Here is a 22964-nt window from a genome sequence, read left to right as displayed (position 1 = left end):
TAAAGCTTCAGCTGTGGAACCAATTCCTAGCATGTTGTCTGTCAATCAGCTGCCAAGACCCTCCCATTTCAAGTTGTTAGCAATGCATTCAATGGGGCTGAAGCAAGGTGGTTGAGAGAAAAACATGAAGAGGAAAGCACAGCAGGCCTCAGGCACTAAGGATGTGCCAGCCTCACCGTCTGGCTTTGGGCCTGGACTGTCACTCGAGAATTGGACTGTCACACCCCTTGCAATGTGGCTGCATGATCTGCAGTAACTGAACCGCTTTGCTGCTTACACCATTATCTTTCAGCCCAGATGGTTGCCATAAAAAAGAGTGGAGTTATGAACCGTGCTCAGATATCAGCTTTGTAAGCCATATACTCTGCTATGCAGTGGCTTCATAATTCAGGATTAACCATTTAGTCAACTCCTTTGGGAGGCTCTGTGGTAATTGCAATTTTTTTAGTGGACTGCTATTTTGTGTTTGGTTTTGAAACAAAACAGAATTTTAACGACTTTAACTTACTTGTTCTCTCATATAACTTTTTTCAAACTCTATCTTGAGGGTTGTCAGATACTGCCGGTATTCATTGAACTCCTTTAGTGTACACACAACCTAACAAGAAAAAGATGTTGCACAGAAAATGGTTATTTACTATATAAAGGCATGAATCAAAATACTTTCATGGCAAATGCATATTACTAATACTGTCAATTTCCCACTGGAGAATTTGCTGCTATGCAAGCCACAGACTTATTTCAAAATAGTCACCGCTGAGAGATCATGCATGCAGGTCTTTTGGATCCAGCCTTATAAAGCAAGTGTAAAAGCTTTCTCTGATTTTCCTTAATTTCCCCTCTTTCTGCTTGATGGTGTGGTCATAGAATTAATTTGTACAGGATTAGGCTTAGAGCTTTTGCTACAGCTTTATATTTTATAGAGTTTAAAAAGAAAAGCTCTTAGGCTATCTGACATAGCATCTCCTTCTCCGGCTGTTGTCACATTCATGGGTCCTTCTCACCAGACTATTATAAGATAAAGTCTGCTGCCTTTAAAAAAGGAGGCTATAGAACTGGTCACAAAACTGCACAGAGAAAAGGGATTTTATTTATGGTATTCTCTTATTTCAAAGGGAAAAGAAAGCCTGTAAATAATTCTCATTCTAAAAACAAATCTTTTGTGTAGCTTTGTTTAAAAGATAAAATTGCAGGTGGTTACATCATCTTTCCTTCAAAATGTCAAGTTTGCTTTAGGCCTCTTGGCCTTTGGAATGTGAACACGACTTCCATATATCAACAGGGAAAGGTACAAGAACTATGTCATGTCCAAGTTGGGCAACAATCAATATCCATATGAGCTCTGTGAATTGTCTGTCCATAATACTGAGCACTGGCTGGTGGGTCTTTTACCTAAACCCTTCCCCTTTTGCTTTCTTAGGTCTGACTTCTGTCACACTAAAACCCCTTTACACTGCTCTAATTGTACATTGCTTTTCATTTGTCCCTGTACTTTTTAAGAATTAAATTCAAGTCTGGAGCAAGAGAGAGCAACTCCATTGACTTCAATGGACTGATCATGACCCTATAACTCTACATTGCTCTTAGTGATAGTGTTGGATGGGTTTTACTGGAAATAATTAATTATTGCTTAGTCTTCTAAATAATATGTCAGATTTTTTACCTCTAGGGGTCAGCCTTAAAAACTCTCAGATTTACCTCTGCAACTCGATCACTGTGATATTAACAATTTTTCTTGCACTTCCCTATAAGTATGATCGGAAACTCAGAATCTAGGCCTGATTCAGCAAAGCACACGTGGTTAACTTTAGACACATGCTTCAGTACCATTGATTGCAAATGAATGTGTGAGCCAGTGCAAATGATGTCTTGTATTTTCACTTTAGGCACACCAAGAAGGAAAACAGCACACAGTATTGTATGGCAAGGCTCCACCAAGACTTTGTGAGCTCAGTCCTACCCTCTGTGGCTATGTCTACACAGCAGTGCTATCTCGGAATAATGTCAGTTACTCCAAAATAACATAGTCCGCATCTACACACAAGCAGTTATTTCGACATAATGTCGATCTGAAGGACTGCTTACTCCAACTCCTGTAACCCTCTTGTACAAGGAGTAAGGGAGGTTGGGGGAAGAATGCTCTGTCTCGAAATAACTGCTATATAGACAGCAGCAAAAGTCGAAATAAGCTATTTCCACTTAAGCTACACAATTAGCATAGCTCAAGTTATGTAGCTTATTTCGAGTTTAGCCTTGCTGTGTAGACATGCCCTGTGGCACACGTGCATGCAGGCGGGGAGAAGGAATAGGGAGCCTCTGATTAGAGCCCCACGAATCCACAGATATCCACTTTATATCTGCAGATGTGGATGCGGATCGCCTCAGCTCATTTCTGCAGCTATGGATGCAGATACAAATTTTGTATCTGTGGAGGGTACTACCAGGAGTTTGAGCCTTTAGACTCATGCTGGAAAATGTTCTTCTAGGGGAAAAGAGGGGTGAGTTAAAGAGGTGGCCTAGAAAGGCCACCCAGGATCTTGTGTTTGTAGAACCAGTGAGAACTGGTCCTCCAGTGGCCAGAAGGGCCAGAGAAGGAAAAAGCCAATTGGGGTAAAAAGGGCAGGCTGCTTCTTCCAGGGGTAGTTTTGCGTGAAGCTGGGACAGAGGAGGAAAGACTTCCTCATCTTAAACTAAAAGCTTGGCCTGGTGAGGGGCCTACCTTTGACTACACTTCTTGACCAAGCCAGTGAAATTCCCTGAGGCAAACCAGTCTTTAGAACCCAAGTGGACTCTTGAGCTGGAAAATTAAAAGGAGCAACTTGTTTCCTGCAATGCTCCACTGGTTCAGATGAACCTGTGACAGAGCCCCTCTGCTGAAACTGCCAGACAGAATCTGTCTATAGACAGCAATAGGAAAGATGCACCCTGACCCACACACCGCACCCCAGCAGAAAATGAAGCATTTCCAACTCCCAGGTGGCTAGTGTGTTAGCCACCACTGATGGCTAAGGGGACATGATGCTTCTTCTCCAAGTAACATACTCCCACCTTGCAGCACGGTGGCTCTGTATTGCCTGTCTGACCATTTACCCACCACTGATGCTAGCTACATATGTTTTCTAGGAAGGCAAGATAAACTCTAAAATAATAGGGATGGGAATTTCAAAAGTGGTGAGTGTTGGTCTCACTCTGTTTCCATGAAAATCCAAAGGAGAGCTGCCCTTACCTTCAATGGGAACAGAATTAGACCTGCGCCGAGTGCTTTGAAAATGCAATTTACATAAACATTCATCTGAAGAAGTGGGCTGTGCCCATGAAAGCTCATGATACCATCTACATGTTTTGTTAGTCTTTAAGGCGCTGCTAGACTATTAGTTGTTTTTTAAATTTTTCCAGTTACAAACTAACTCAGCTACCCCTCTGAAGCTCTCATCACGTTTGTTATTTAACCTACTTTATTGTCGTTGGTGACATAACCTCCTTTCTTTAATCGCCGTAGATTATTTTTTCGCTTATAATAGGAACGCAAATGTGGATCATGTAGACTTCTGTATTTTGTAGTCATTAAGTGACAGTAAGGATCACCAAGGTCAAAGCCACTAGGTGGTTGATAAAGCTGTGAAAATACATATTCAAAAATATTAACAGAGTAACACCTATCTGAAAAAGAGATAAAGAAGTTTCCCCATTCCTAAACATACCAGTCAACACTTTCAAACATCAGGGGTTGGATTAGTTTCTGCTTTCAGCAGTTGCACTAGGTATGATTTTTACTCAGGCAAAAGAATGCTTTATTTGTGGTATTCTTAATGTGAGAATAACCTGTCTTAATTTTAAATTTGTTGGCTTTTTGGATGACTGCTCTAGTGGCTGTGGAACAGCAATGACTAATGATTTTGGATATTTATAGAGAATTTCAGTTGCTCTACTGACATTTACAAAATTTACTCTTATAGACACAATTTTGCCCCAGTAATGAATGGTGCCCAATGGTGCATTTGCAAACTGTTCAGGTCTCTTTCTCTGGAAATTCTTCATGTCTTTCACTGCAGTGGCAAAATTGTGGATGCTGTTCGTGGTAGGTGAAAGCCCAGACCTGCAAAAATGAAAACCTGGTTTGAAAATCAGACCCTAATATTTTATTCAACTCTTTTGAGTTAATATAATATTCTGTAGCCATTCCAAAAAAAACACTACGGGCAAAACTCTTTTGATGTTCTTTTTCTTCAGTTTTCAATACATTGCTTGAAAACAATATATAAAGTGAAAACTGAGGTTGGTTGCACAAGAAGACTTGTCCTGGGAGACAGTAGGGGAAACACAGAGGAATTTGGAGCTGGTTGGCTGAGAGAGGGTGTTGGACACTGACCTCAGATGTGGTGGTGGGGAGTAGAGGAACTGAGACTGACTGGGGAAGAAGCTGGGACTGAAAACCAGTAGGAGGAAAAAGAAAACAGTGAGAAGAGAGGAGATCTGACAAGGACCAGAGCCACCTTTTGGTACACCAAGTCTCCCAAAGTGCTTAGTCAACATGGATAGGCGTGTTCTCCTATCTAGGGCATGTGTGTGTGTGTGTGTGTGTGTGTGTGTAGTTACTGTTGCTGGTATGGAGCCCATCTGTGTGGTCTCTGCATCCGAGAGTGGATGTATCTGTGCTGATCCCAACATCTGCTAGTGGAAGTGGGAAGTCAAGGCCCAGCTGAAGATTGCTCTTGACTGCCACCAAGGCAGAGAGGTGCTCCAAGACCTTTTTCCACCTGCATGAAATGTGGGAGTCCCTGCGTAGCTTGGCTCCACTCAGGTTGATTCCTGTGTAGTAGGACCATTCAGTATTGTGAATACTGTTGAGATCAAAAGAGCTAACATTTGTAGCAAGCTGACAAACCCTCTTCACCAGACTTATGCTATTCTGAATCAAATCCAGGGGTGGGAAAACTCTGAGCTAAGCAATGTCTACCAGGGTGTCTCCTTATTTCAGATGCCTGCTGAGGAACAAGCCGGCACCTTGGTTAGCTTCTCATGAGCCCTACAGATTTCAGCACTCCAACCACTGATGCATGGATAGTGGTTCCAGAAAGAAGAACACATGTCTTCCCAGGCTGTGCACAGAGACCGCTACGTCTGAGCTTTCCGTGAACACTGACGCTGGCCTAGAAGAAAGGACACAGAATTGGTAGTGCTGACCCCTTATTACAGATTTGGGGTATATCCTGTAACTGAGATGTATCCCTGTAGGCATGTAGGCTGGGGTTTTCAAAGGATCCTTAAGTATCCAAATTCCTTAGGCTCGGTGGAAAATTCCAGCCAAAGCACTGGCACTGTCCATAATGCATGGCCAGTAGCCTTCCTCTACAGCACTGGTCACCAACCAGTAGATCAGGATCTACTGGTAGATCTTGGAACCTTTGATGGGTGATCCTGACAGGTTTGGCCGGGAGGCTATCCAGGGCCTGCACTTGATCTGCTTCTCTCAGCAGTGCCGTGCTGCTCCTGCCCTCTACCTTGGAGGTGATTCCGCCTCCCCGCCCCCCGGGATCCTCCTGCGTGTTGTGCAGGGCATGGGAAGAAGAGGGGGAAGTGCTGATGTCAGGGTGCCCCTCCCCCACCTTGTACCCCATCGCCACAGAGCAGGGGGGGCAGGGATGGAAAGAGTTTGCTGGCTGCTTTTGGGGGTGGTACAGGACCGGGGGAGGGGTGAGCCTGCCTTAGTCTCCTGCACCACCACCCAGGAGACACCTGTGGTAAGCAGCACCCAGCTGGAGCCTGCATTCCGAACCCTGGCCCCAGTCCTGAATCCCTTCTGCATCCCTGCTCTAGCCATGAGTCCCCCTGCACCCAAACTCCTTCCCAGAGCCTGCACCCTGAACCCCCTCCTGCACCTTAACTCCCTGCCCCAGGCTCAGCTCAGAACCCCTCCCACACTCCACACCCTTTAGCCCAAGATCAGTGTCTGCATCCTCTCACACCCCAACCCTCTGCCCCCAGCCTGAGAAAAGTGAGGATGGGGGAGGGAGGGAGGATGGAGTGAGCAGGGGCGGGGCCTTGGAGAAGGGGCGGGAAGGAGGTGGGACAAGGGTGTTTGGGTTTGAGGTGGATCCTGGATTGCACTTACATTCAGAAAGTGATCTCATCCTTAAAAAGGTTGGAGACCCCTGCTCTACAAAGGGCATGATCACAGGACTTCCTTCTAACCAGGGCTTCTAAGTGGCTACATAATGATAAAAACTCTTGAGTTGGGTCTAAGCCCTGCTGCCTTTTGGGTCTCAGGGAGCACTACGACTTGGAATTCCTTCCTTTTTCCAGTGACATGGATTTGATGGTTTCCACTGATTACTTTCAGCATCTTTTCCTTCTGAATAAGTACTCAAGAGCAATAACTTGGCTCAGAAATACCAGGACATTCTGTCTGTTAAAGCCACAACAAATCTATGTCTTTGGCTATTCTATGTTGCTTGAGAAACTCTATTTTGCTAGGATAACTGAATGATGCATTGGCCACCCATGTTTTTATGTGCTGTCCTTCACATGGTGGAGCACGCTGTTGACATACAGAGCTCTATGCTGTTCATACCCTGCACGTGTAGTGGCAGGAGTGAGGGGTATGGAAACTGAGATTGTTTTTCCCTTTCCATATGCAACGTTTTTTTTACCTTTTCACCCAGATTTGTGCGGTAGAACAACGTATTGGAGCCTGGGAGCAAAGGGAGCTTGGCACCAAGTGGCATGTCCAAGAGCTGGGTAGGTCCTATGCCCAGTAGGTGTTGTCTGTGACTGATCTAGAAAGAGAAGACAGTCATGGCATTCCAGGCTGACACATCAGTAAATCATTGCAGTGATCACAGACCACCCGGTCACAACTCCAACAAGAGTTTCTAGCACGGAACAAAGGGCCCAGCTTTCGAAGGGTGAGAGATTTAAAGGTGGCTCTCTCTTTGGCTGTGTCTAGACTACATGGCTCCATCGACAGAGCCATGTAATGAGGGTTGTAGGCAAGGGGAAATGAAGCGGCGATGTAAATAATCGCCACTTCATTTAAATTTACATGGCTGCCATGCTGAGCCAACAAACAGCTGATCAGCTGTTTGTTGGCTCAGCGCCCTAGTCTGGACGCTCCCCTGCCAACATCAAAGCCCTTTGTCGACCGCCCCGTTATTCCTCATGGGATGAGGTTTACCGGGGCGGTCGACAAAGGGCTTTGATGTCGGCAGGGGAGCGTCCAGACTAGCGTGCTGAGCCGACAAACGGCTGATCAGCTGTTTGTCGGCTCAGGGCGGCAGCCATGTACATTTAAATGAAGTGGCGATTATTTAAATCGCCGCTTCATTTCCCTTTGCCCAATAAACAAATCTACACGGCTCCGTCAGCGGAGCCATGTAGTGTAGACATATCCTTTCTGAGCACAGAATTTGCAGGTGCAGTTGTGGGCACTGAGGCATCTGTGTGCTGACTACCCTCACATCAGGAACTGAAATGGCTAAAGGCCTGATATGAAGCCGCCTGAGCTTGGTGGGTAGAAGTACCTTGCAGCTGTGGGTGAGTGTGATTAAGTGAGACCAGCCATGTATCTACCCCCAAGTCTTTATTTAAAATCTGATCTGTAACAACAGGTGACACGAAGAGTAAACTCAGAGCAACCCATGAAGCAAAGGCACATTTGTAAAGATGTTTATCATTACATTCAGGAACCAGTGGGGCGTGGCACCTGGGAGGGAAGTGCCAGCCACAAGCATCACGGTTCACTTCGTTAATCACTTTTCCCTCCCCTGGACTCCTATTCACCGCCTCCTCTCCCAACCCCAGCCCTGAAAGCCAAAATCTACACCCCATCTCTTCTCCCCCACCCCCTTGCTAGCTCAGCTATGGTCTAGGAACTGGCAGAGAGACCATACTCCATACCAGCCTCCTGCACTGCCCACCTGCACCTCACAGTGCCCGCTCCCATGCCCCCTTGCCTCACCTACGGACAGTTCCATAGGAAAGCCTTATGCCTCCAGGCTAGCTTCTCCACCTGGCCTCACCCCTCTCTGTGTGCCTGGCACTCACCTCTCCCAGCTTCTCCTCTGGCCTCAACACCTCATCTGCAGTCTGGGAGCCAGCAGAGAGATAGTGCTCCATGGCCGCCTTCAGCATCCTCCGGCTGAGACCTGCCATCTCTGACCTCCAACTGCCACCTCCGCGCTGTGGCCCCAACGGGGGCCTTTGAGCAGCTGTTCTAGAACTGCTGAGCACGCCTGCCCGGCGAGTGTTCTATCACAATCACCTGGCTTCCCTCAAGCCGGGCGCTTTATGGGGCTTTCCCCAGTTCATGGGACAGAGTCATGGAGCAGACTTGCTCCCTGTTCCAGAATGACGGACTGCTGTGTCACCGGTGAGCCCTCAGAGGGTGGTATGTCCCATCCACAGTGCTCTGCCCTGAGGGAAAGCAGGCTGTGGCTCCGAACTCCTGTGTGATTTGTAGTTTGCCGCTGTGGGGGGAGGGGAGATTCTGGTGCTTAACAATTTCTGGTACACCACCTTGGAAAGTCCAGACAACAACATGGACTCCATCTTGGCAGCCTTCTCCTTCCTCCCCTGAAGGCACTTTCACGCTCTTTGGATGTTTGGGTGGGAAACTATAGACGGACCCCTGACCTGGGTTCTGCCCAGAAACAACAGGTTGTTTAAGGGCTGCCCAGCTGTTCTAAGGGGCTGCCCTTCTGAGTGGCAGAGTTTGGAGCTGCTTAGAGGTACATACCAGCACCACGCGTATAGGTCTGGTCGTGGTGGGAGGTGAGTTACCCTCACACAAGGGGTGCGTTACCAGCTGCCATCCCTCCTCTCTGAGGACACGCATACACCCACGATGACATAGGGAGAGGGAGCGAGCCAACCATTGCCGGAGAAGAGCTAATCTTGCTGGATGACCCCTTAGTGGTGATACCATCTGGAGACGGGATCCGGAGCTGTCTTGCTGCCGGGAGGGTGCTCAAGCTGCAGGACATGGTAGCGATTCCCTAATCCTACATTTCCTTACAGGGTCCTGTCCTTGGTGGGGGAAGGGGGGAGAACTCACCTGTGTCCCAGTCAGACATCACACTTCTTGCTACTTACCTTTAGTTGTGGGGGTCCTTGGTTGTTAATCCTTTGGTTTAACTCTCATGTACTTTGTTTGGAACTGTCGAATAAATACCCTGTTTGTTTGCACTCACATTCTAGTTGATTTTATTTCTCCTACGGGGCTGAGACAAACCCTGATGATGGAAGTGGGTGGGGGCCGGGGGCCATTCCTCTAGGCCGGTTCCCTTTCGGCTGGGTAGACTAGCCAACACCGCTCCTGTCGGCCGCCAAGGTGATTCAGGCAGCAGTTCTACTCTCCCTGGCAATGAGTGGGGCAGCTGCTGGGGGTACTTGGTTTATCTCCCCCGTAACAATGATACTAGTAGGGTGACACTGGTTGGCATAATGCAAAACCTTCCCATTTCTGAGGCCTGTGGATACAGGGATCCTCCAAGTGTATTTCTCCCATTTCTGGAGAAGTGTGGTGGTCTCTCTTCCTGACCTTTTCCAAGCAACCTGCACCCTGTCTGGCACCCGTGAGAAGCACAGAGCCCTGGCTGGAGAGGAGGGACTAGTAGCTCAGCTGTGGCATGTACAGGTTTTCTATGTTGGACAGAACCAGCCAGAGAGCAAGGGCTCCAGCTGCTGTAGCCATACCACAGGCGGGGGCCACTTCAGTTAGCCCTGTGAGGCACCGTAAATCCTGCCAAACCAGAGTGTTAATGAGAGAAAGGAGGGGGGCGCTTCCGTTCTGCCTTCCAGGGTTGGGTGTAGGGCTTCCAGCACCCAGAGCTCTTTAGGGCTGTTTACACACAACAAGGAGCACAATGGGGCTAGGAGCTCTTGTAATACAAACACTAATGCACCTTCAAATGCAAGCAGCCAGCAAGGGGCGTCCTCAGTGAGGATTAATCCGCTCAGGACTATTCAGGCCAAGCAACAAGCAGAGACACTGTGACTATATCCCATGGCCGAGAGGCTCTATAAAATAAATACGTGACGTAGGGAGAGTTAGTGTGAGTGGTGCAGATGTCCCTCAGTGATACTGTTCTCTAGGCCTGCAGTGGAAGTTACAACACTGCTCCTGAACGTGGGCTATTGCTGGATGTTCACCTTCTGGGAGAAGGAGCAGGTATGGGAACAGCTGGCAAGCCAGGAGGCCTGTTGTCATGGGGTGTACTTGCTTGAAAGGTGCCTAGTGGAAGCTACGTGTCCACTTAGCTGCAGCCTGGCTTCTGGGCTTTGTGCCCAAACATCTGCTGCACAACATGCATCTTCCAGGGATGTTTATGCATTTATGTTACAGATCCATCATTTCAGCATAAGGCCGGTTCCCTTTTGTATCTTCTCTTCCCCTTTCTCAACTGATGGGGAGAAAAGCTGCAGCTGTGTTGAGATAAAATTAATTAACTGATGAGGGAACAGAAGATAGCTCAAGAATGCAGATCAGCATGTAGAGAGCCATCCAAGCTCCCAGTGAAATTCACCCACGAAATGCGCTCTGCACTGCTGCTCTTTACTTCTCAATCCAATCTGCATAATTAATCTTCTGTCTTGTTTATGCTTTGTTTGTGGTTTGGGGTTAATAAGACAACTACCACTTGCCATCCGAAATCTCAGGAAAGTATTGGGAGGAAATAATTGAAGCCTTTGTAACTAGTAAGTAAGACCAACAGCAAACTCTTTAACTATACCTGGGTGATGTTTCCATCTGAAAACTGGTAGGTAGACAGAATGATTTTCAAGTTCCTGCTATGACTGTCTCTATTTGCCCATTGCAAGTGAGAACACAGGGCAGCCAATGAAATAACAGTTAGGGATATCCAAGGCATCAGTAGAGCCCTTCAAGTACACGGGTATCTGCTTTATATCCGCAGCTCATTTTGGTGGCTATGGATGCAGATATAGATACAAGTGTTGTAGCCATGCAGGGTTCTAGGCATCTGGTTTGGGGGATAATAGTCCTGACTGGATTTCATGAGCTGTTGGAACCATCAAGGGCTTTGCCCCTCAGAGCAGGATGGGGCAAGTAAGACATCCAAAGAGGCAGGATGTCTTGTCTCTTCTCCCCTCAAAACGGATGTCTCCCTCATCAAGCATAGCTGGAACTGAGCTAACCAGTGCATAGGCATCACTTTCTGCCCTGGCTAGGGGGTGCTTGACCTCCATCCGCACTCCACACCTGCCCCCAAAACCACACCCCACCTCTGCTCCACTGCTGCCTTACCTCTTCTCGCCCCCTCCCCCAGCATACCCAGTCCTCGCTGTTCCCTCTTCCTCCCGGAGCCTCTGAACATTGCAAAATAGCTGTTTCATGGAGGAGTAGGCCATGGGAGGGAGGGTCAGGAACAGATAAGTGGGGCCACCAGCAGGCGAGAGGGGCAAAAGGGAATACTGGGCTGTCACTAATTTTTCTCGGTGGGTGCTCCAATCCCGGAGCACCCACGGAGTCAGGTGCCTGTGAAGCTGTGGGTGTTACTTAAAGAATGCTACTGCTTTAACGCCAGTCTCCCAGCGGGTTCCCCAGTGTGTGGAGTGCTCTGATCCTCTGGATGTTGAGGGAGGTTCCCAGGGGCATGTGATTCCACACCCAGTTACTATTGAGTTCCAGATATTAGCCAGCTGCATGTTGCTGATGCAGTGTTTGTCTTCTTTCTTGGGGGCACGAAGGGGTTCAAAATACTGAAGGACTCTGTACTCTGAACATGTCCAAGAACTGGCACAATAAGGACTCTGGTTCATTCATCGCCTGCATTCAAACAACTGATTATTTCATGTGGTGGAACCTAAAGCCAAAGCTGGGTGGGGATATCACAAACCTCCTGGCAGATTTCACCAGCCCAGAGGTTTGCCTTGACCTGCTTGGCCCAAAGTTCCCCACACACCATTGTAGGGATGGAAAATCCTGTTTGAAAAGCTAACAGGTTAAATGCCACTTTCACTGGCATCGCGTGGGTGGAGGCTGCGCTGGTCCTGGCTGCCCAGGCTGGACTCAGCCCATCACAGGTGGGCAGGGACCGCACTGCAGGAGGGGGCCTTTTCCAGCCTGGCTGGGCTGAGTGTGCCATGCTCCGGGCATGCTGCGGGCTGCTCCAGCCAGGCTGGACCGAGGATGCTACACTCCGGGCAGGGGGATGCTCAGGCTGGGCAGGGCCCGCCACATGCGCCATGGGCAGGGGGCTGCTCTAGCTGCGGGTTAACCGTTTACCCTGCTAATCGTGCAAGTAAAGCTGAGGCTTATTGGGCAACTGGTGAACCCGTTCAGCCTTTCCACCCCCAGTACATTGCTCCTTTCCTAAGCCAGGCTCTGGGGGGAGCTGCCAGAGCTTGGGACATGCCAGGCGCTAGACAAACGGGAGCCGGAGGAGCAGAAAGGAAGAGACTGGTCTCACATAACACACTTAACCCCCCCCCCCCCACACACACACCCCATTCCCGTGGCGAAGGCACCGCAGCGCGGCTCTGCTGCAGGGGCCGCTACCGCTTTAAGGAGCAGCCGGCGGAGAGCGGCTCTGTGCCGAGTCGATGCCGTCACCCTGCTGGTGCCTGCGAAGCAGGAAGCCGCCGCGCGGAGTCAGCACCCCGGCGAGAGGGCAGCGGCGCGCCGAACCGGAGCGGCGGATTCGATTTGGAAGCGGATTGCCGTGTGAATGGGCGCTGAAGGTGAGGCCGGAGCGGGGCTGGCGCGCCTTTCAATCCCTCCCCAGAAAGCTGGGCTGGCCTCTGCGTTGCTTTTGTGGGCAGCTGTTCATCGCTGTGTTCTTTCTGTCAATGGGCCACCCTGCTCAGGCGCAGCGCTCCCTTGTGCTAACCCGCTCCCCGGCTAGTTGCGGGGGCGGGGGGGAGGGGGGGGTGGAAAAAATCCCATTGATTGGTTTGAAACTTTCCATGTCGCCGAGTATTGTCAATACCCAGCGACAGCGCCGTGGGAAAGCAGGAGGCGGTCGCCAGAGCAATGCTGCTCCCAGCGTTTGCGGCTTCCCCTCCCCGCTGGGTAGCTGATGCTGCTGTAGACTTCCCCACTGCCTGGGATGCGGAGAGTGGAGTCTCTGCGTGCTGTCTGTTTCAGCCCCTGCCTTCTGCCATGGCTCTCTCCTGGGCTCGGAGGCTGATACGCCGGCCTGCTTGTCTGAAAGGGGTGGCTTTGAGCACTGCACCAGAGGAGGACTGCAGGCAGGGGGCGGGGAGGCACGAAACACCGAGGAAAAGGTGGATGAAGGAGAAGAAGCCTCGACAAGGCTACAGCTTGCCAGGCCTGGAGTGCTCCTGGGAAGAGAGGTAAAGAACTTTTGCAGCATGTGTCTGTGAGCCCAAGGAGTCTGCACCTCTTCTGACTGCACAGCAGGTGCTCCTCACTGTCATGGAGCCACACTGCATTAGTAAGAACTGACCGCCCGCTGGCTGGAGTGGGGAGGGTTCAAGTGTGCACAGATAAGTGTCTCAAGTTCCTCTGCACAGCCAAAACGGCTGAGTTCAACAAAGACCTTGCATATGCAAAAAGAAAGTTGTAACTGCAACTACCCCAGCAAGTTCCAAGCACAGCCATTCTGCATTTAACACACCACACTACACCGGCAATGAGGAGTAACAGTAGTTTGAATTAAGAGTGTTAATTCGAACTACCTAGCCCGTGCTGTGTGTAGCCACAGGTAGGTAGTTGAACTACCGGGCATTTAAAAATGGCAGCGCCCGGGAACATGCAAATGAAACCTGGGATATTTAAATACCGGGCTTCATTTGCAAGTTCGAATGACTACATTAGCCACCCTAGTTCGAACTAGGGTGGCTAGTGTAGTCAGACCCTGAAATCTTTCCCTAGAGCACAATCTGATATTTTCTCTCCTGTTTTCTTTTTATTTAAGAGGTACGAGTAAGGGGGAAACAACATTTTAGGTACTAAAGACACGGCCAGAAATCTGTCTAGTTTGCCATCCTGTCTCTGACAGGAGTACCTGATGTTTTAGATAAAGGTGCAATGAACTCAATAAAGGAAAATTATGGTAAACCAGCACGTAGAGCAGGGGTGGGCAATAAGATGGCGGCAGTTCACCAGAGTTAGCCTCTGGTGGGCTGCTGCCACTATATTTACCTGAGCCTCCGCAGGTCCGGGTGCTTGCAGCTCCAATTGGCTGCAGATCACTGTTCCTGGGAAATGGCATGGACCAGGACAACACTTCCTGCATCTCCCATTAGCCAGGAATGTCGATCCGCAGCCAATGGGAGCTGCCATCGCCTGTACCTAAGGAGGTGCAGGTAAATACAGCAGTAGCGGCCCCCCCAGGGGCTAACCCTGGCAAACCGGATCTGACCCATGGGCCGGTATTTTCCCGCTGCTGCTGTATAGTATGGTCAAGCTAACTCAGAGAGTTAGTGTTTGGTGTACCTCTTGAAATACATTGGCTTTTATGCTTTTTTTCATTCATATCCTTATTTTTAATCTAATCCTTGTTTTGAGTCCTCTTAATGACTCTGCCTCAATAATACCACATGGCAGAGTTTCACAGCGTAATTATGAGCTATCTGGTAACAGGTAGAATACATTCAGACAACAGGTTCACGAATGTGTCTGAGCAGTTCAGATTGTCCTTTGCAATATTTATAGCAGTGCAACTGGCTATACTGCTAAGATGTTTGCCAAAGAGCAGTGACAATGGATGGAAAGATGACCTGGCAGATGACACAGAATGGATATCTCACATGACAAAATCTGACCTAAGAAGGGTAAGATTGGGGGGGCGGGACAGACATGAGACCATTGTCGGAGTGGACAACAGGGCAGTGAGATGAGGTCTCTGAGGTAGGCGTAAGGAAATCCATGAAGGGTTTTCAAAATGAGGACTCTTATGGCAACACAATCTTTTTACTCCTCCTCTCTCCCCTGACTGGAGTCTTTTCCCACAAATCCAATATTAGAGGACCACTCTGTTCCCCCACCTCACAGCCTGGAGTTAGTCCTCATGCTGGGGTCAGGTCTGTTTTGAGAGGAAACATTGCTTCTGGACCTACCCACTCAGTGTGACTCAAAATGATAGCCAGGATCTTGGACTACTGGCCTTCGCTAGCCAGTGCTATGCAGAAGTCTGGACCAGTTCTCTAGGGGGGAAGGGGAACAGTCCATTTAAGGTTCCTTTGCTCAAAGTATAAATCACCCAAAGAGGAATAGTGAAGGTGAGTGACCACCTGAGATTTAAATTTGGGGCACAATTTAGGGGTACAGGTTTCCAAAGTGCCCATAAGAATTACCTGCTTTGGCCATAAGTAATCAGCATTTAGGCTGTGTCTAGTGTGGTGTCCCATGACGCTTCATGTGTTAACAGGACCTGAGATCGGCTACGTTTGGAAAGCAGGTTGTTCTGGGTAGGGATGTAAGCCTGGGCTTATCGGGTAGTCGAGTCACTACTCGACCAGTTGCTTCCTCCTCCCCCTGTTGCTGCCTCTGTATCAGAGACACCAACAGGGGCAAGCAGGAGCTGGTGCTGGGAGGAGCTGGCTTAAAAGCCGGTTCTCCCCAGCACCGTCTCAGCCGGGCAGAGGCACAGCGGGGGAAGTGGTGCAAGTGGGCACTGAAGCATTCCCCACTCACATGGGGTCCCGACTCCTGCGCTTCTCCCTTTGAAATCTACAAGAGCCGCAGGCAGCTCTTGTTCATTTCAAAGGCAGAGGCACAGTGGGATAGCGCGTGCTCCCCTTACCAACTAATTGAGTAGCTGATGGAAATTCCATCAACTGCTTGATTAATTGAAATTTAACATCCCTAGTTCTGGGGTTTCTGACTGTCTTGTGTGTTTCAGGTTAAGCCGTGTGGCAACTCCACTGTGGAGACTCGCCTATGAAGAGCAGTTGAAGGTAAGATGTGCTCACAAGGAGTTTCCTCCACCAACCAGTCCCTTTCCACCTCGTCCAGGGAACGTCCTTAGAATCTTTCATCTCCACGTAGTCATCTATTTACTGCCCGTTTCATACTTTACAAGTAACTGCATAGATAGGTCTTTATTATAATGAACTGGACAGAAGTTTTTTGTGTATCACTTCCTCTACTATGGGGAATGGGAGCTGGTCATCTGTATCCTAGGCCCTATAGTATTGTGGCTTGATTATTTGATTATTGAGTATTTTCTCTTTCCCCATCGGGTGCCCTCCCCCTCCAGTTGTGACAAGCAAGCTTGCTCCAGTGCAATGTTAGTGTCTGAGAACGTCTTTGCAGGTGAAGGCTGAAAGTCAGAAGAAAGTGTTGCAGACGCTGGCCTCTCGTCTGAGGGAGCATGGCACAGACAAACTGGAAATCACACAGAGACCAGACGGGCTTTGCTGTCCCCTCCATCCTGTGGTCCCCTCTGTGAGTACTGGAGAAAACTCTTTTGTCAGAAGAGCTAAGCCTCTGACAAATCTCTTCCCCTGTTTCTGCTGACTACCATGATGGGGAAAATAGCTCGTCTCATTGAGAACAACCACTGTGAGTCCAACTCTTGACAAACTGTCTATTCAACATTGCGTGAGAGTCCTGGGCTGTGAGGCAGATTTACCCACTAGAAACCCCTGTCCTGGGTCCAGTCCCAGACTCCTGTGTGCATCCACTGGCAGTAGCCCATGAAAAGCTCCAATCATCGTCCCATCACTCACTGCCTTAAGTATCCCAGCAATCTCAGTTTCTACTAAACCGCTGCCTTGTATTCGCAGAGCACTACTGGGGAGGAGGGGATGGCTAAACTGCTCCCCTGGTAAACACTGTGGGGTGTAGGTACTGGGACACCCTGCCATCCAATACTCTTTAAGAAGGCATATGTTACATCTCAGGCTGCTAATAAAATGCCCAGAATTGATTCCCACCTCCCATCATTTCTTGCTTCCTGGCCTCACCCTTTCTTCTTCTCTCCCCAGCCCATCGTGAACGGCTACCGAAACAAATCCACATTCTCTGTGAACCGAGGGCCTGATGGGAACCCCAAAACTGTGGGGAACTATGTGGGAACTGGCCGAGGTCAGTGCGTGACCAAGCCCAACGCTGAAATCTGCCTATATCCTACTGGGTCACAGGCATAGTCATGGTCCTTTGTACTGTGACAGTTTGGACCTAATTGTGTGGCAAGGCCCCGGTGGTGATTTTTGATACATTTTTAAAAAAAAAGGTTTCTTAGAAATTTGGAAGTAAACTCTGCACTCAAGATAGCAGCCCCCGTTATGTCAGTTTATGCTGTACTGTTGCTATTATGCTAGGCCCACATTTTCAGTGCACTACAGCTGTGTGTGTTGACAAAGGCTAACCATGGGGCAGGGCAACATCAAAGGGGAAGCTGGAGGGTTTGGCAGTGGGGTAAGTAGCAGCTGTAGCTTGAGCACCTGAGCAGTCATGGGGACGGGGAGACCGTTTGGGATTGTGGGATAGGCACCTCGGTTGGCTCTTCCTGCTAAACGTCTGGTAGTGAAATCATTAGCAATGTTGCCCTTTAAATTGTCATCTTTGGGCTTCATGATCAACACTTCATAAAATGAATGGTCCGGTTCACACCTCTCTGAGCTGTTGCTCCCAGCTGTCTGTAGGCTCAGGAAGGCACTGCTGTTTTGTTCATACCCCGGGCTTCTCAATGTGGTGGGGGTAATGCCCCCGATGAGGGCATGATTTCTAAAGCGCACTCATGTGCTGGTGAATTAACTGGTCTGTTTAGACCCTATCGGTGAACACTAATGGTTCCCACATGTGTGTTAAATGTAGTATTGCCTCGGACAGCATTAGGAAGAGCACTGCATTAAAGCACTCTGGAATCTTTAGTATACTCCACTGGGGTCTACGTGGGCCAATTAAAGCCCAACACCTTAGTGCACTTCTGAAATCACACCTCCGTCGGGCGCATTACCCCACTGTCCTGACAAGCCCTCCGTTCACATATTTTACCTTTTCTTTGTAACTGAGAGCTGGCCAGATTTTTTTTTAAGAAAAATTTAAACTCCAGATCAAAATTATGTGGCAAGGGTGAATTCCATGGGGACAGTTCGCTGCTATGGACTATAGGGGGTCTTAGATATAGCCTAAAACCAGAGCTCTGAGGTAGTTGAGTTGCAAGTGGATCACTGGTAAGAGGCTAGATTAAAGAGGAAGCGCAGTCTCATCCAACCAAACTCAGTTTATTTTCCCTCTATATTTTCAGCCTTTTTCTAGCATGCCATGCTGCAAACATGCCTGATGCAGACTTGTGCCCTGGGGGCAGGATCATGAGCCTTTCCATTTGGAAATAAATCTCCTAGGTTCATTTGGCTTTGCCTTTTGATTCCTGAATGGCAGGGTTTGGTCATGCCACCGTAAGCCTGTCTAAGACATGTCAAACTGTCTAGGCTCTAGACCCGTTTCATTAGTTCCCGAGTTGCAATACCAATTCACTCTGCTTCTGCTATCTTACTAAAAACACCTTGCTCAAAGGAAGCAGTTGCATTTAAATGGATTTAAAGAAGCAGAGCACTAATAATTTCTTGCAAACTCCTGAAATTACAACATAAAAAAGGACAAACCTGGTACTTCATGGAGGCTGCCTTCTGCCCTAACTCAAATAAATAAGATGGAGTGGAGCAATTGAGACACAAGTGTGTCTGTTGTTCCACTGCTTCAGAGGGGTAACTGAGTTAGTCTGTAACTGGAAAAACTTAAAAAACAACAAATAGTCTAGCAGCACCTTAAAAACCAACAAAAGATATAGACTGTATCATGAGCTTTTGTGGGTACAACCCACTTCAGGTGACTGGAGTATTAGAAGTCCAGATCCAAGAATAAATAAGGGAAGGAGAGGTGGGGGAGGAAGGAGGAGGGAAAAGAAAAACAAGAGAGAGAAAAAATAGTGAATTGGATTGTTCAAGCTACAAGAGGCTGATAAGAAAAATACAGTTGTTCTAGTGTAATGCAGTTCTCAGAGAGAAACCTTCCTATCTATTTATTGTGCAATGTATCTGGCAATAGTACAGTGATTTACTATTCCCTGTTTCAGGGTACTGCTACAAGACCATTATGAAAGATTAAACCGCATCTGTCTTTCCACAGCAAAGAATATTGTCTGTGTGCGAGCCAACCGCCTGCAAAATGTGCCCGAAAAACACAAACAAGTCGCTCAGGTAATGAAGAGCATGTGTGCATGTAGACAGAGAGTAAAGAAAAGACATGACAATGTTTCTTTGGGCAGAAACTCTATAGTTGAGGTTACACTGAGTTTTCATGATAAGTCTATTTTCACTTGCTTTGTAACACACTGAAATTGTCCAAGCTCAGCTCTGACTTAAAAGTAAGTAATTCTGAAAACTGAATCCAGTTAATGTCTCCATTCTTGCACATGCCGAGAATCATGGAGCCTTAGAACTGTACTAGGGTTGAATTCCTAAAAAGTCCTTTCTGCAGGGAGCTGAAACTTTCAAAGTGGCTTGTTTTCATTGAGAACTAATTTCACGATAACTTTTAATAGATACATTTAAGTGAGGCTATTAGCAGTAGAAAAATTAGTTTTGCAGGTTTGCAGTGTACACTATCTAATAAAGGTAGAATTATTATACTTTGTATAGGACTACAGTAGTATTTATCTGTACAACTTCATTCATATTTAGTGTTATGAGGAGTTTCTTCAGCAGTCCCCACTGGATCCTTGCCTCTTGTTTCATGAGGGTGGCCACTGGCGAGAACTCACAGTACGCACCAATAGCAGTGGACACACCATGGCCATCATCACTTTCCACCCCCAGGACCTTAATCAGGTGAATATGTTAGTGACATTAGTGACAATGATGGCTTTCCACCATCACTGTCCTGAATCCAGGAACGTTGCCAGTACCAAGCAATGTGAGTCAAAGTGGTATCAGTACGAGAACCATCTAGTTGATGGATTTACAGAACAAAGGGAATATTGGCAGTATTTAATACAAGAACTACTAATCCTGTGGAAGCATATCAGAGATAATATCTAAACTATGCTGCTCATGAGTGTTATTGCAGTGCTGATGCCAGAAACCAACCTAATGGCATTTTACAGTAAAGCCAGTACAAAGTCTACCATGTTTATCGTAGATGTAATCATGGCAGTGCCAGACTATCTATCTCAGATGAACTAGCAATGGTGTATAGCTGAGGATAGGTATTATTATACTAATCAACATAACCAGATGGGTCTTTTTCTCTTGCTCTTGGCAGGAGGAACTGTGTACTCAGAAAACTTTGCTTAAGGAATTTTTCACTTGTGGGCCTGGAGCAGTCTGCGCCCTGACCTCACTCTATTTCCAAGAGAGGTAATTTTTTTTTGACACCTGATAAAACTAGCATCATATCAGAAAGTGGAGAGAGAGGCAACAGGAATGGTGAAAATGAAATTCCACTGCTACTCTGTATTTCTTACCCTTATCCTCAAACCTGCAGTCCAACTACACTCCCATCAGGACAATTTGACTGACAAATGACAGTGATATTTGTTTGAGAAGCCCTTCTTCAGACACCATTTTAGGATACTCATGTCTTCACTGAGTATTTCAAAGCACTTTGGAAACATTAATAAATTATGCCTTGCAAAACCCCTATGAAGCAGGTAAATAAATATTATTACCCCTGTTTTACAAATTGGGAAACTAAAGAACAAAGCTTAAGCAACTTTCCCAAGCTTTCAAATAGAAGATCTCACTCCTGGTCTTCTGTTTAGACCACAATAATTAATTCCAGGTTTTGAAAGTGACAGAATTTTTGTAAATGGTCCCTTCAACTTGCTAAAAAATTCACAGAAAATAAAAACTCAAAAGTGGTGCTTTAGACAAGAGAAGAAATCAGTCTGAGAACTGTTCTAGACCAGCGGTTCCCAGCCTGTTCCAGATGGGGACCCATTTTGACAATTCTGGAAGACTTGGTGACCCAAGGCAATTGGAAAACTGGGGGAGGGGAGGGAAGAGCCACCTGGGGAGACACTAGGCGACCCTTTTGAAATGTAATGGCGACCCATATTTGGGTTCCGAGCCATAGGTTGGGAAACCCTGTTCTAGGTGGAGATCAGGTCTAGATCAATGGATGTTTGGGTGGGGTGTGTTTTCCCTGTGATTTAGCACTGTACTAAAAGGAAATGAAATAAACTGTCCCTTTGCTGAAAAACCCTGTTCTCTGATGGACTGTCTTCTGATATCCCCTTCAAGTACCATGACTCGAAGCTCCCATCAGCAATCTCCCTATCAGCTCCTCTATGGAGAACCATACATCTTTGAGGAGGTCCTGGGTTTGAAGTTTCGCATCTCTCCAGATGCCTTTTTCCAAATCAACACAGCTGGGGCAGAAGTTCTGTACCAGACAGTTGGGAAGTTAAGCCAGGCTGATAAGAATACCATCCTTCTTGATGTCTGCTGTGGCACTGGTGAGAACTGACGATACAGAGGGGAGGACACAAGTTTGTGTTTAACAACGTCATGATTTTTATTCTGGTTGTGGAGGATATGGTCCAGCATTTGACCATTGCCTTGCTCCCTATTTCTCCATCTTTGAACCTTGGATTTCTTTCTTTCTCTTTCCAGGTGCTATTGGTCTCTCTCTGGCTCACCAAGCATCTAAGGTTGTTGGTGTCGAGGTGGTGGAGCAGGCTGTAGAGGATGCGAGGTGGAATGCAGCAATCAATGGTGTGAGGAAGGAGTTTAAAATCCGCTGCTGCAAAATACAAAGCATTTCCTAAGTGGAGGTCTCGTAGTAGTCCCAAGGAGTCTTGCAGATATTCCAGTAAAAGGGAGAAGCTGTGTGCTATAAACACTTCACTCCTTCCTTTCCTACTTCACAACAATGCTCCTTCTCCTGCTATATTAACTTTGTGATGTGAAAGGGTCTTAATGGCTAAAGAGAATGGAGGGAGATGGCAGTGGAGACAATCTAGACTTGATATCAGGTCCTCATGCCTTTGCTACCTCCACTTTACAAAAGAGCAAAGGTTCACATGCACTCTGACCCACACCCCAAGACGAACATGCCAGCTTGGATTCCACATGTACCCTGGGGCTTTGAGTCTACATGACGGGGTAGGGGGCGGAGAATAGGCAAGGACTTGCAGCTCCCCACACAAAAAGTCAGCCATGTAGACATCCTTCAGAAAAGAATGGGGGAAAGTGACAGGGGTAGGAGATGATTTGGGAGTGCAGGCAGGGAGAATCTGTAAGTTCTGTGTTGATATGAAACGCATCCCTATACCAGGTGTGTCCCCATGAGAAATGCACCCTCTTGGGATGAGTTACCCTGAGGTTTGCTGTGTCTGAAGAGTCCCTCTCTCTTTGTCTTCCAGTGGGATAGATTCTGTGTTGCAGGGCGCATGACTTTGGGTGAATGATTTTTCTGCACAGGAATCTCAAACTGTGAGTTTCACAGTGGAAAGGCGGAGGTGGTGTTGCCACAGTTCTTGATGTCACGAGAAGACGATCAGCCCCTTGTGGTAGTGGTGAACCCATCCCGGGCTGGACTCCGTAAGAGAACAGATTCTTTCTTTTGGATACCTGACAATCTCTCTTGTTTTGAAGGGCAAAAATACAGCCAAGAAAACATAGAAAGTCTCATATTGTTATAATCCATTTAGTTAATTATTCTGACATCAAAATGGCCAACACCGGCTGCTTCAGAGGAAAGTGCAAGAAATCCTGTGGTAGGCACTGAGGGTATGTCTACACTGCATTCCTCTTTCGAGAGAGGAATGCAAATACAGAGGAATAAAATTGCAAATGAAGCATGGATCTGAATTTTCCATGCTTCATTTGCATAATCGTATCCGGGTGCTATTTCGAAATACCCTATTTTGAAAAAAGAAACATTGTCTAGACGCAGTTATTTCAAAAGAAAACCCTTCTTTCAAAGTTACCCTTACTCCTTATAAAATGAGGTTTAAGAGTAATTTCGAAAGAGGGATTTTCTTTCTTTCTCTTTCGAAAGAGGCATACAGGATCTTTCGAAATGGGGT

The 22964-nt window shown here is 47.5% G+C and overlaps 2 protein-coding genes and 1 long non-coding RNA gene across 5 annotated transcripts in view; 1 reads left to right on the top strand and 2 right to left on the bottom strand.

Moving 5' to 3' along the window:
- Window positions 1-8174, bottom strand: part of LOC102450226 (fibrous sheath-interacting protein 2-like) — a 44847-nt gene extending 36673 nt beyond the window's left edge. The window contains exons 1-4 of the mRNA XM_025178669.2: window positions 8044-8174; window positions 6651-6776; window positions 3455-3616; window positions 509-598 (exon numbers count right to left, since the gene is read on the bottom strand). Coding sequence (XP_025034454.2) covers window positions 509-598; window positions 3455-3616; window positions 6651-6776; window positions 8044-8151 — 486 coding nt within the window. The 5' untranslated portion in view covers window positions 8152-8174. The remainder of the gene's footprint in view (window positions 1-508; window positions 599-3454; window positions 3617-6650; window positions 6777-8043) is intronic.
- Window positions 8175-12498: 4324 nt separating this feature from the next.
- Window positions 12499-22964, top strand: part of TRMT2B (tRNA methyltransferase 2B) — a 12768-nt gene continuing 2302 nt past the window's right edge. Inside the window, exons 1-11 of one of the 2 annotated variants that reach the window (XR_001369218.3) lie at window positions 12499-12699; window positions 13106-13314; window positions 15828-15882; window positions 16241-16372; window positions 16915-17014; window positions 19061-19131; window positions 19615-19761; window positions 20195-20289; window positions 21175-21389; window positions 21547-21650; window positions 22357-22476. Coding sequence is in view for 1 of the 2 variants with exons in the window: in XM_006137436.4 (XP_006137498.2) it covers window positions 12562-12699; window positions 13106-13314; window positions 15828-15882; window positions 16241-16372; window positions 16915-17014; window positions 19061-19131; window positions 19615-19761; window positions 20195-20289; window positions 21175-21389; window positions 21547-21648; window positions 22357-22476 (1384 nt within the window). In the remaining variant the exon portion in view is untranslated. The remainder of the gene's footprint in view (window positions 12700-13105; window positions 13315-15827; window positions 15883-16240; window positions 16373-16914; window positions 17015-19060; window positions 19132-19614; window positions 19762-20194; window positions 20290-21174; window positions 21390-21546; window positions 21651-22356; window positions 22477-22964) is intronic. The other variant, XM_006137436.4, reaches the window with a different exon arrangement.
- LOC142818255 (uncharacterized) overlaps window positions 21563-22964 on the bottom strand; it is a 19626-nt gene continuing 18224 nt past the window's right edge. For both annotated transcript variants that reach the window (XR_012895637.1, XR_012895638.1), the window contains exon 3: window positions 21563-21676. This is a non-coding gene — a long non-coding RNA (uncharacterized LOC142818255). The remainder of the gene's footprint in view (window positions 21677-22964) is intronic.

This window comes from Pelodiscus sinensis, chromosome 13 (assembly GCF_049634645.1).
Source record: "Pelodiscus sinensis isolate JC-2024 chromosome 13, ASM4963464v1, whole genome shotgun sequence".
In the NCBI taxonomy this organism is placed as follows: Eukaryota; Metazoa; Chordata; order Testudines; family Trionychidae; genus Pelodiscus; species Pelodiscus sinensis.
This window is presented reverse-complemented; position numbering and strand designations above follow the sequence as displayed.